Source organism: Anoplophora glabripennis, unplaced genomic scaffold, assembly GCF_000390285.2.
Source record: "Anoplophora glabripennis isolate ALB-LARVAE unplaced genomic scaffold, Agla_2.0 scaffold127, whole genome shotgun sequence".
Taxonomy (NCBI): Eukaryota; Metazoa; Arthropoda; class Insecta; order Coleoptera; family Cerambycidae; genus Anoplophora; species Anoplophora glabripennis.
This window is the reverse complement of record NW_019416291.1, coordinates 579029-593038: the sequence shown is the minus strand read 5'-3', so window position 1 is coordinate 593038 and position 14010 is coordinate 579029. Positions and strand designations below refer to the sequence as shown.

General features: G+C 33.4%; 1 protein-coding gene across 1 annotated transcript; it reads left to right on the top strand.

Annotated features, from left to right (window-relative positions):
- The first annotated feature begins 7413 nt into the window (after positions 1-7413).
- LOC108903585 (serine/threonine-protein kinase polo) lies at positions 7414-14010 on the top strand. The gene is made up of 8 exons (XM_018705811.2): positions 7414-7569; positions 7773-7997; positions 8049-8446; positions 8503-8720; positions 8777-8913; positions 8994-9187; positions 9243-9486; positions 13540-14010. The coding sequence occupies exons 1-8, from the start codon at positions 7477-7479 to the stop codon at positions 13741-13743; spliced, it is 1713 nt and encodes a 570-aa protein (XP_018561327.1). The 5' UTR covers positions 7414-7476; the 3' UTR covers positions 13744-14010.

Here is a 14010-nt window from a genome sequence, read left to right as displayed (position 1 = left end):
AAATCTGATCAAATGAAATCAATGTCATGCATTCTTTGCAAAATATGGAACAAACCATTCCAAGTTCCACCATTCCAATTGTGACGAGAAGTCGAAGTGGCAGAAGACGATGTATTTGAAGACATAGATGAAGCTATCGAGATTCAATTTGAAAGTGTAAATGAAGAAATGTAGATAAATGAAAAATGTTATACATTATTAATAAACTTTATTGTACTTAAATTCTCAAGTTTTTGCTAAATTATTTTATTGCAAAAAAAAGAAACATCTCCATATTCCAGATAATTAATAATAATATGATTAACTGTAACTTCATTTGAAAAATCCCTCATAGTTTCATATAGTTGTGAAAATCTTTATTTATTATTAACAAATCGAACTTTTGAAATAATTTTTTATTAAGTAAAGAACCAATTTATTGTAAAAATAATAAGAATTATAATCATTATTATGTTAAAAACGACGAAAATCTAAAAAATAATTTTTAAAAGTTTGACGGGTCATAACTCAGTCACTATTAGTCCAAAAACTTTTTAAAACGCATTATTTTGATGGGATTTTTTTTTACCTACTTCTAAAAAAGTAAAAAAAATAAAAAATCTTATTAACGATTTTTTGCATAAAATTTTCCTTTCAAATCTTTTAAATAAGCCATTTCGATGAGAAATTCAGTTCTCTAAATAAATTTTCCTATGAACTAAAGCGAAATTGTGCTTCGTTTTCGAGCTACAATTAAAAAACTGAAAGGGGTGCATTTTCACCCCTAACTCCAATTTCCACCATCTAATTTAATAGCGCTCCACGGTTTTTTCATCTAAAATGGCCCGTTGAACGATTCATGCAATAAAATTGCTTGAACGTCATTTTTGTTCCTTTTAACCGTGTTTTTTTTTGGATATAATCAATAGTGCAAAGGATTCTTAACTTTACAGACAAGAATCCTAATTAGCACTGAATTACACCGCTATTGTAGTACAGTTTTTGTTTTCACATTACACGGAATTTGTCAATAAAACACAATATTTCAATTAATCATCAAAATTTATTTTGTCTCCTTCAAAATAGGCCCCATTTGAAGTAAACCACTTTATCCAATGAACAACCCAGTCGTCAAAACACTTTTTAAATGCATATTCCGGTATGAACTTCAACTCCTTCAGCGATTTTTGTTGTATGGATTTTATCGACTCGAAACGTGTTCTACGAAGTGGTAGTTTGAGATTGGGAAAAAGGAAAAAGTCAACAGGGACCATATCCGGCGAATACGGTGGCTGCTCGAATGCATTCGTTGAATTTTTGTTCAAAAATTCATTCACTATTACATAATTATCGCTTTGTGTGATGGTGCATTATCGTGGGGCAAACTCCGAGAATTGTCATTCCATAAATCTGGCCTTTTGCGGTGGATTTTCTTTCTCAAAACCATTTAGAACTCACATCGTTCAATTTAATATTATTACAGACCATTTGTCATTTATAGAAAAGTGAAAAGTCAATAATAACAACTCATTAAATCAAATAACTGCCTCATAAAGCGAACAAGTAATAAACACAATGTTGAGTTACTTTATTGGAAGATAAAACTGAAATTATTTACTCCGTAGGTTTAGCAAATCACATAAATCATGCGCGATCGTGATGGTATATCTCGTTTCGATGTAGTGTGGCCAGATATATCAGTGTTGCGGCGAGATGAAAGCATGACGGCGGACTACTGATCTGTACTAAATGAATTACTAAATTATATTACAATACAACACACTCACTACTCAAAATAAAATTGTTGCAACATTGCCAACAATTTATAAACAAAACTGTAAAGTTGTAAGTTCTTAATGTGGGTTTACAAAAAATTTCTACAGAGTTATAATGGCCATCAAACAATTTAGTAAGTTAAATTATAGAATTACTAGAAAATTTCTTTTAAATATTGGTATTTGCTTGTTTGGCAATGCTGTGATAACTGCAAATTCTAAAATGACTTCACTTTTATAAATATTAAACAGGTAAATAGAAGCATTTTAGTCAGATTCTAGGTTCTGAATCCAGTTTTTTTAAACGAAAATGATGTACGGTAGGGAAAACATTCCAAGAATGAAGCAGTGTTATTTTCATAACAATTTACTTTAGGTTAAGTATCATATACACAAATATATTTTAAAATTAGAGTAAAAAAAAACATAAGACGTCAACCCAAGATTTACATCCATCGGAACGGAAGACTGTCGCCATGCACGTGCAAAAACAACAGTAGCAATCAGTAAACAGCAGTAATAGTACTAAATAGAAAAGTATCACCAATCACAGACGTGATAGAAAATGTACCGTTTTATACTGCCAAAGGGGGAGGGTCAATTAGACTGGTTTTTGGCCCCCTCCATTTTTGTCCAAAATTATTGTATTGTATTATTTATATCCAATCGATTCCTACCTCTTTCCTAGTCAAGATCAAGGACAATCAGAGGTCAGATTGAGAAAAAGTGAAGAGCGAGAGTGAAGAGTGAGACCAATTCGGACTCAGCGACCCAAAAAACCGAAACTCCGAGATTCATTGATTTAATGCACTTTTTCTCAATCTGACCTCTAATTGACCTTGATCCTGACTAGGAAGGAGGGGGGGTAGGTCTCGTTTGGGGTGAAATCAATTAGTTATTGGATACTGGTACACTGTGGTTACTTTAAAAAATTTACATAAATTGAATAGTGTTAAATAAACGGTAAATTCATATAATATACAGGGCGTTCATAAATGATTACAAGCCACGTAACCGCTGAGCTTAAGCAACCAACATTGCACGACTGGTATTGTCAACTAAAAATCTCTAAATCTTAGCATCATCAATGATTCGTTTACAATGAACAATGACAAACCGTTGGTAAAACATAATGTTGTGTTTTAATGTTATCTTGACCTTACTGTTTTAATAATTTTTAATTTTACGGAAATAAATTACTGTTCCAATCAAAATTACTGGTCACGTCGACATTAGAGTGAAACCTTTTTTTTTAGAAAAATTACAGCAATCTAAATAATTCCGTTCCACTGCAACATTTCTTTTGTAAACTAGATGATAACTTGCAGCAAGTTGCTATGAGTAATGTTGCTGAAACTTTTTGTGGTTCGCTTTTAATAAACTTTCTGGTTAAAGCATTTATATGAAATATCTAGCAAACTTGCAATGACCTCACACAGTAAGATTACATAATTAAAATGAATGCAACTTTATTGACATTTAATGTAAATTTTCTCGTTTAGTGGATACGGTTAGTAAAATGAAAATTTTATAGTAGGCGGCTGTAAAATACCTGGCAGCTGTGGGTCGTTTATAATTCGCAATATTATTGCCACTACTTTGAGTGCTTTTTTTGTGTAGATTTAATTCATTTAGTCAATATGCCAAACCGAGATGACGGATATCCTATGTGCACAATGGCCTACTTCATTTTTTTGGTTAAAAACTATAACATTTATGAACATGAAAATAGAACAAATCAAATTTGTTTGAGACCAATCAACGTAGCTATTAAAAAATTTTTTTTTACATCTTCAGTTTGACTGGAAAAAAGTTATGCAAAAAATTATTTGTAGTTGTCTTTTTTAGAACAGAAGAGGAAGATTAAGAAAATATCTAGTAAATTTCGATAGTAGGAAAAGTATACTTAATTTCATTTTTCTCTATAGTCAAGGGAAAACATGAAAACTATTTTTTTTCTCACCGTTAGTTCAAAGGGTCATAAATTCGAGAGTTTTTTTTTACAATTTTGGATAAGGAATCACTTCCTTCATTTTTCGCACTTATTTAATAAGCATATTATAGTATAGTGAAAAGTGAAAGAATATCGAAGGTAGGGAAGTATTTGTTGCAGTTACGAAACCAGCTCCAGCTACCGCTGTCGGGGATGCTGATTCCGAATTTGATGCCCGTTGAATTTCTAACCCTGCTCATTTCCCGCAATTGGCTAAAAACCACCCTTTTTTATTTGATCAGGTGCCGATCGCGAATATGATATTCTGACTATCTTATTCGTGATCAGCACCTTCGAAAATCGTAAGTTACATTAATAGATTCCATAAAATCAAATCGGGGGTAGTTTTAGCCCGTTCTAGAGGTTGCGAGGGTTGAGGAGGGACGTGATCATCATATTCGTGATCAGCGCCCTCGAAAACGGGGGAGAAGGATATAAATTTCATGGCTAAGGCCCGAAATCAGAAAAAGGGGTGGTTTTTGGCCAATTATGGGGTATGAGCAGGTTTAGAAATTTAGGAACTCAAATTCGGATTCAGCACCCTCGAAAACGGGGTCAGGAATCGGTTTCATAGCTGCCATAAGCCAGTGGCGGCTCTTGACTTCCATATCAGGGAGGGCGAAAAAATTTAGGTACAAATTATCGTAAAAAAATCAGATATAATTGAGTAGTTTTGTTTCCAGTACTTTTGAAATACAGGGAAAATGTGTTCAACATTAGTGTTTACAGTTCTTCTGCTTTTGTCCGAAATAAACTTTTCAATTACTTCTTTATTAAAGTTTGGTATTTCTCGCACCGCTGATTTTTCAATAGACAGCATCGCAAGTACCTATTATTAGTCTGTCTATACAACCTAATTAAAACTTTTACAGTCTTTTAAAAAACAAGTAGATAACGACATTTTATAGCACATGTAAACAAATTATGTTTAATATGAAAAAAAAAACAGTGAATAGCTATATCACTTTTCTCTGTTTTTCACTGCTGCACGACGGTAATCATGACCACCGCTGTAAACACTTTCCAGATTAGGAACGAGCTACGAGGGGACCACGCATTCAGTTTTTTCAAATGAATTTTGCATTTAATAGATAACAATGTAATCTAAATATTAAAACAAATTTTTGGACTATGAAAAACCTTTCCAAAGTAAACCATATTTTGCATTCTTTCACTACACTAATATGTAAGTAATAACTTAAATATAAGTATCTAAGTACTCAACTGTTAGATATTTTATTGTTAATGGTTATGTGACTGTAGTTATTAGTTAGTTACAGTTTATCCTTCACAGTCGTCAATTCGTGATATGTTCAAGTGACCTAAAGTTTCGAGGGTACGTGGAAGTAATTCTAAGCGATTAATTCCACCATGTGACTCCAAGATGTAAATTAATCGATATCACACCATTATCGACAGTCATTATATTTGTCCCTACTATTTTAAAATTACTTTTCCGATTACTCATATAATGAATACGCTTCGGGAATGTTTATTCGCCTTAATTATCTCCACATAAAAAATGAAATAAAAGTTGCCGTTACTATTTATTGAACATCCGCCATTTGAATGCATTTAATATCAAATAGGAATATATATTAAGTTTTATTTCAAGGAATTCTTAATGATGACAAGAAACCACAGACGACTTTGGGCATCCTATTCCTTTACGGATACTGGGATTTTCTGATGCTCTTCATGAAATTCTAATGAAGGTATTATCAAACGAAAATATACCAAACAATCCTTACAATAGTTAGGTAGGATTCGACAATTTAAAAATCTGGATTATCATAAGAAAATAGCCCAATGTAGCAAATTTGGTAGTTTTATTACAAATAATTTGTTAATAATGAACAGTTCTATACCCACTGGAGACATAGGCACCTAATAGTAAACATTTTTTATTTATTGCTTATATCGTTAATGCCACAATAACTACGTCTAATGAATATTTACATAACAATAAAATCGATAAAATTAGAATATTATAAAGACATAGACGTTCCCGTTAAAATGTCCATAGTTCTTATAAAATAAGTTGTTCCTATAATTATCATCGGCATGATCAAAGCAGTGATAGAAACTTATAACGACAACTTAATATTTAAATATCTGCAATTAGGTTTAAATTATTACCTTTTTATCTGTCACCCTCTGCCATCATAGTCATCACGTAAAAAAAGATTAAACTAAAATTATCAACTGATTGTTTTAACATTCAGTATTTGACTTGAACATCACAAAACATAAAACAAATATTGAAAAGGAAACAATTAATTCAAATGCAAACACTAATTGCCAGCGCCCCCTAGATCAGTTCCCGTTAACCGTTAGTTGGGCATAGATCGACATACTACCGGGACATTCAAATGATATAATGATATACCTAGAAGATAACTTATTATCAAAAAAAAATATAGTATGTTCTGTATACCTAATAATGATTCATACTTCTATCTAAGAGTGGTTTTTACACGATCATTAAAAATTGGTGACTATGTAAGCGTATTACAGTCCAATTTTTCACTGTAAAAAGGTCCAATTTTGAATATTAACATTGTTCCACACGTTAGGTAGGTGTAATCCTGTGACATTATCACACGTCCAAAGAATGTCGATTTTTCTATTTTAGCCTCTGGCCCATCTGGCCTCAATCAACTGTCAACTGTCTTTTACGAGAGCTTCTGAGTCTACTTTTTCTTAAAAAATTCTTGACTATTGTCATACCATACTTTTTCGGCCACCCAGTAAATATACTTTTCCCAAATCAGGTCGTTCTTTGCGTTAATTCCATCAAAATACAAACATGTATTTGCACCTAGGTTAATTGCATTTACGTGACTCTAACAAGTGACAGCCCATAGCATGCCGGAATATTAATTTATCATTTTCCGTCACATTTTAATTAGTAGTTCCTTAGCGATAAGCAACTAAGAATTATTTGAAAATTTTACAAGGATAGGCACGATTACACCGTAATAATTGTGTAGCTACTTATGTAGGTTCCCATTTGTGCGAGCAAAAATATACTTGGAGAATACACGACTGAAAATAAAATTTAGACGCCTGTAAGGGTATTAATAATTTAGTTATTAATCGGTCAGACATCAGAACATCCCATAGATCCTACGATTAAAATTAAGGGGGTGGTTCAAATAAAGTTTTATTGGAAAACGCTTTATTTCCAAGCAACATTGAAGTTGAAAAAATAAAACTATTTTCAGGCATCTCGAAAACCTTTGAAGTTACTTCCTAATTTGATATGGCGCGCATTCTCCCCAAGTCTTTTCATAACAAAATAAATATTACGTCACTGTGTACCGTGTTTGGCCCATTAGCAACGAAACACATTGTACAATATAATTTTTTTTTTGAATTATGAATTTTGAATAAATTTTTAAGTTAAGTAATAAAATAATGTAGTAATAAAATTAACAAACTTACCTAAAAAGGGCAAAGATAACTACTGTTCACTATTCATAAATTAACAATAATGAAACTATTTGTTCTACTAGCGCCCCCTGTTATCCACATCAACATTCGTATTTTGCTCTCTGCTTTATCGATACTGCTGAGAATAGCGATACGGAGTTGACCAATTGAAATCAAACTTTTGAAAGAAACGTAAACGTAACTGCCAAACATTTCCTTGTGTCGTGTGGCGAATAACCGTCCATTTTAAAGTTTAACTTGGTGTTTTAATTAGTTTAAGTGGTATTTTATAAAATGTCGAAAGAGGACGATGTGCATACCATCCCGGACGTTATATTCGATTCACATTCTAGGACGCAATACAAAAAAGGACGGTTTTTTGGGAAGGTAAAAATGATAGTTTCCATATAGATTTTTTATACACGTACCTGGCACTGTTTGCGTATAAATAGGACAAATCTATTTGATTTTATTTACGATCCATTCAACGAATGTATATTTCAATATATTGTCACGAAATATTCTCTGTACAAATTCAAAAGTAACGTTTTTCTTGTTGTTTATGTTCGCCTTTTATGTAATTTTTTCAGGGTGGTTTTGCAAAATGCTACGAAATAACTAACACCCTAAACAGTCAAGCTTATGCAGGAAAAATAGTTTCAAAGAAATTCATGGCAAAGCAGAATCAGCGAGAAAAAATGACCCAGGAAATACAAATTCATCAGTCTTTACGTCACAAGAATGTTGTTGGCTTTTATAGCTTTTTTGAGGATAATTTGAATATTTACATCGTGTTGGAATTGTGCAGGAAGAGGGTATGTATAGTATAAACCAATACAATCCTAAATCTAAACTGTATTTTGTAGTCTATGATGGAACTTCACAAACGAAGAAAAGCACTTACAGAACCAGAAACGAGATACTACATGAAACAGATTTTGCAAGGGGTTCACTATTTGCATCAAAATAGAATTATTCATCGAGACTTGAAACTAGGTAATTTATTTTTAAATGATGATCTTGTAGTTAAAATAGGTGATTTCGGTTTGGCCGCGAAGATTGAATACGATGGTGAACGAAAAAAAACTCTGTGTGGTACCCCTAATTACATTGCCCCCGAAATTTTAAACAAAAAGGGGCACTCATTCGAAGTGGACATTTGGTCGATGGGTTGTATCATGTACACCTTGCTGATCGGAAGGCCGCCTTTCGAAACTAATAGTTTGAAGGAAACTTATTCGAGAATAAAGAAATGTGATTATAGGTAGGTAAACATATCAGTGCTCTGTTGAATTTTTTGTATTTTATCTTTTTTTTAAGAATTTCTTCAAATATATCAAATAGTGCAAAACATATGATCATGCTGATGCTCCAGCCTGACCCTAAGTCACGCCCCAAGACTGACCAACTCCTTAGCACTGAGTTCATCATTAACGGATACTGCCCAGCAAATCTACCCGTGAGCTGCCTCACAATGGCTCCGAGGTATGACAAGCTAGAAATGTCGTCGCGCAAACCCTTGATTGAACTGAACCAAGGCAAGTGCTCCTACAAGTCTCTGTTTAGATCATGACTTATCGTTTTCTTTTTTCAGAATCGATGGTGATCTCTCCATACAAGGGCAAGCACGACTCGATTGCTGCGGGTCTGGCTGGAATTATGCCGCCATCTGCCGTTTGCCAGTTTGATGCCAAAGAAAACTTTATGACCCTCAGGAACATGCTCTATAGGGTAAACTTTTCATCTAGAAATATACAAACCTTTAGTTTTCTTCATGTTAATGATATTAACTTCAAAAAATTCTTCCAAAGGTCCTAAAATCCAAACCGGCCAGAAACCAAAAATTCCTCGACGAGATGACTGATCCCGCCGCCCAACCGATGATTTGGGTGTCCAAGTGGGTGGACTACTCCGACAAATACGGTTTCGGATACCAACTGTCAGACGAGGGGGTTGGTGTGATGTTCAACGATACCACCAAACTCATTATGCTTCCGAACGGAATGTAAGCCTTAACGAATCCGTGGCGGAGCTATTCTTATCACGATTTATTTTTCTAGCAATGTGCATTATGTGGATAAGAATGGCGAGGAGTCTTACATGACCCTAGATCATTATCCCAAGCTGTACGACAAGAAAATGAAGCTTCTGTCGTACTTCAGCAGGTACATGCGAGAGCATCTGATCAAGACCGGCGCTTCTGTAGTTAAGGAAGTGGACTCGATGTCGCGAACTCCCCACTTGCATCAGTGGTGCCGGTCTACCTCGGGGGTTCTCATGCAACTGAATAACGGAACAGTACAGGTTAGTAGAGGACAGAAATAATTCGTTTATGGGTACAGGGTGTTCGGGAAATATTGAGCAAATCTGCGATTTGGGCGAATTTCGTGAAAATGAGATTACAAATTTGTATAAAAATATTTTTTCCAAGCTGCCCTGCTGTATTATTAGATCTAGAACTTGAATTTTAATATTTTTTGTTTGTCGTTAATTTTCAGCGATTTTTGGGTAAAAGTTGTGTTATTTGAAAAATATGAAAATTTAAATCCTCATTTGGGTCCTTCTCTGTTTTTTACAAGATGATTTCATGATGACAAAGTTTTGACAAAAGTGAAATAAAAAATTAAAAGGTCTTGAAAAAGGTTGCACTTGTACACTCGCCGCAAGATAAAGGTTTCCAACCTAAAAGGCATACTACTTTTAAAGGGGCGAGCCGGTGGATTATTAATAGGTATTTTGGGAGGCATCAATAATTAGGGGCGTATCATATTTTTTTTTGCCTAGGCACATGTGTAACGACAACAAAAAATTGCAGGCCTAAAGTATGTATATGCATTATAAAAAGAGAAGAGTATACAGGTTTTGAAACCGGGGGACCGCCTAACCGGGTGTCTTGACCGGCAAATTTCGATCTGCCGAGGCAAGCATCACGGACGCAGGCTGGAATTTGGATGGGTGACCGAAGGCAAACATTTTTTGCTTGAAATTAGTTGGTCTATCGATTCCCGGGATTATTTTGACAAAATTTATTTTCAACCCCTACAAAGGGCTAGAAACCACCCCCAGGGTAAAAATATATATCAGCATAAGGTGTATTTTGTTTCTTGTGCTATTCCCCACATACTTTCCAAATTTCAAGCAAATCGATGCATAAAAGTGGAAATCAGAGCTAAAAACATCATAAACTGAAATATTCGTAAATTTAAGGGTTTTAAATTTTTTTAGCTCAATTTAAACAATGGATTCTTATTGCTCATTTCAAAAACTATAATAAAATGTTTTGTATCATCTGAAAATTTGTTTTTTTTCAAACGAGAGCAAAAAATTTAATTTTTTTTCCAAAATTATAATTCTGGTGCTCAATTTTGAGGGTGTAAATGGGGTGCTGGTGAAATGTGGTGTTTTCAAAATTAAAAAAAAATTCAAATTTTTAATTTTCTTAAATCCATTCAATCTAACTATTCGTAAGTAGGTAGTAGACGTTTAGCAAGATTTATTAACAAGGATGAATCGATTTTTCTATTGTAATGTAATTGCAACTCTTTTAATAGAAACAATATAATAAAAAATGCATACGGGGTCTGCTACAAGAGTTTGCCGATTAGTCCCATTTTAAAAATGCCAATCTACCAAGAAAGCATTTTTGTACAAAACTCGTAAAATGTCAGATGTGACGGTGTTATATGATTTTACCTTACGATGAAAAACCTCCTGATCTATCTTATTTTACGTGAGCGACAGCCTCTCTAGAGCTGACCAACTGAATTGTTGGAACATCATCGCCAGCCCCCGTCTGCTCTTTATGATGGTCATCTAGAATATCTTAAGGCTAGAATCTTAGATTTGCACACGTTAAGCTTTTATATTATTTTATAAACAATTCTACATTATTACAATACTTGTCTCTTTTAATTGAAAACAACAATTTTTATGCCATGCCACTGTTTACCAATCTCATAGCGCTAAATGCAACAAAATATTGCCGTGCGAGTCTAATGGGAACGCCCCATATAGACAAGCGGTTAAACCGTCATATTTCATACAAAATACGATTCAGATTGGAAACTTTTATCTTGCGGCGAGTGTACATGCAAGCTATATTTTTCATAATCAACTGGTAGATACAAATAGGTGATTTATTTATTTTTTTTTTTCAAAAACTAATAAATTAATATCAAATCGGTGTTTAAATAGATATAACTACGAAACAAATTAAATTTTTTAAATAATAAAAACACTTTAGAGTATTTATCAGTGTCCGACAACAGGTTAAAAACTTCTGTCAAATTTTAATAGTGCATCATTGATTTTTTTCGAAATTTTAAACCTCATTTTCAAGGCCTGTAACATCTCAGGGGTGCAGCTTAGTATAAAGGTAAGTTGTGTTAAATTACCATATTTTGGGTTCCCCTACATGCCCCTGCTCTGTGGGTTCTTATACGAAACACCCTGTATATGTCACCTTTTTTGGGATGTTAGTAAAAAAAAAGGAAATTTTGTTAATTGTCCTAAACCCACAACTCTGAAAGCAGCATATTTTTATTTGATTTTAAAAAATTTTATTCGAATCACACCATTTCTATGAACCTTGTTTATTTAAGGAGATTCGATACCGAAAAAAAAAATTGTAAGACAGGTTTCAAAGCAATTGAAATCTGTTAATAAATATGCAGACTGTCTCGTGTAAAAATATCATATCGATTGCCAACGTAGTTTTTTTGAAAAATAATATTAAAAATTATGCTCTTATACACAGGCTCTTATGGGAGTTGGGAAAAAACTTTAATCAAACGTGAATATCGCTCTTAAAAATGGTTAAGATCGGGAAAATAAAATTGTAATTAAAGAATTAAATATTACTAAACATTTTAAAACAATAAAAATATGCACTTACAATGTAATTATTGAGATAATGGAATGAATAGATAACATTTTGACAAATTTGAACAAATATCTGATCCAATGAAAGGAAATATGGCAACGCTGTATTTAACGCTTCGACTAAAATTATTCCAGTAGTCATAATTGATAGTAAATAAATTTTTCGTGACCTAATGCAATATAATAGCAATTTGAAACCAAAATTGAAAGGATCTCTGCAAAACGAACAGTATAGTGTTCTGTCATAATCTTCAATTTGACAAGACGACGTCTCACTACCGTACACTGCGCTCTTGATAGTTATCACATGGATCCTCGGTTTGCACATTTTACTTTTTTCTCATCAATCCACTTTCTGTTAGATACACATTTTATATTGCTTCTCAGTCATTACTTTTCCGTTGTATCTTGGATGTTCATTCATGTTTACGGTATATGCGCTAAGCACAGATGGACAGTTAACACAACTTTACCACCACGCCATACTGATGTGCAATGTTGCTAAATTCCACCCATAGTTTTACAAGCTCTTAATAAATAAATAGACACTCTATAAAAAGTTAATTGCTGTGCATTAAACACTAAAAATATGTACGAGCTAATATGTGTTGTATAAATTTCCCTCGCATATACTATATTTAGTTCGCTCAAATTAGTTCATGTAAGGTTGGTATTACAACGAAACTCCCATTTATAAGCATAGGCTTCCCTCCCGCACCGCCTGCCCCGCAAGAGATCTATCGAACCTTCTTAAGTAACTTGTTTCTGTCTCTATTAATAGACACAAGTAGAACAATAGTGGTATGAGATTTTAGTTGCACTTCCCATTAACAGATGGTGTAAGTAAATGAAACATAGTTACGAATGGATGCCAATTTCATGTTACAGTACGACGCCGATTATCCCTGCTATGTCTAGGAATTTGTGGCGACGCCTTATTTTGTGTTTTTGTTCTGTAAAGTCCGTATAACATCATGTGTTGTGGCTAACGCTTCTAATCTAAAGAAGTTGCAATATTCTATTTGCCTATTTTGAGTATGTCGACATTTTGAACTTACGTAAAATACGTCAGAAAGTAAAGAAAAACAAAAAGATAAACACGGACCAAAATAATTGACTCTTTAAAAAGTATACCTAAAATAGATGTACCTAAATTACATTTTCAAGGATTTTGTCCGTGCCGCCCCGTACATCACGGATAATCGGGGTTCTACTGTACTTTTATATATACTTTTTAAATTAGTTAATTGATTTCATACAAAAATTAAATACTAATCAAATTTTTTATCACATTATTTCGTCTGATTGTTGCTCCTGACAGTCCCCCATTTTTACCCAAAACATGTTGGCATTTACTGTAAGGAAGTCATAGCTTTTGCCCCTAGCGAAAATCACTGAAATTTCGTCCACATACGAAAGCGCCGTAGTAATTTATGTGGGAGGAGATGGCATGTTATTCTTGCTTTCGATTTACAGATGAACTTCGGGGATCACACGAAAATAATAATGTGCCCGTTGATGGCTGCGATCACGTACATAGACGAGGACAAATCATTCCGTACCTTCAGGTTCTCCTCGGTTGAGAAAAATGGCTGCAGCATGGGTTTGTACGAAAAAATGCGTTACGCATTTGATAAAATATCAGTATTGCTGGATCCAGAGAGCGGCTTCAATAAGTGATAATAAAGTTATATCTTTAGAGTTCTAACAGACGGATTAGATGCATCGTCTGAAAATCGTGTTTGTGATTTTCAGACCATTGCACGTAATATTTATTGTTCATTATATTAGAAAATTTTCTCCTTTTTTTACATTATAACTTTCATTTGTGCATATTTTTTAAATTTAATAGTTTATAACGCCAAGTTGAAATAATTGTTTTAAAATACGTGGTGTCCAAGATATACTGTTTAGTTAGCATTAGAGAATGTTTTTTTATTGTATAAT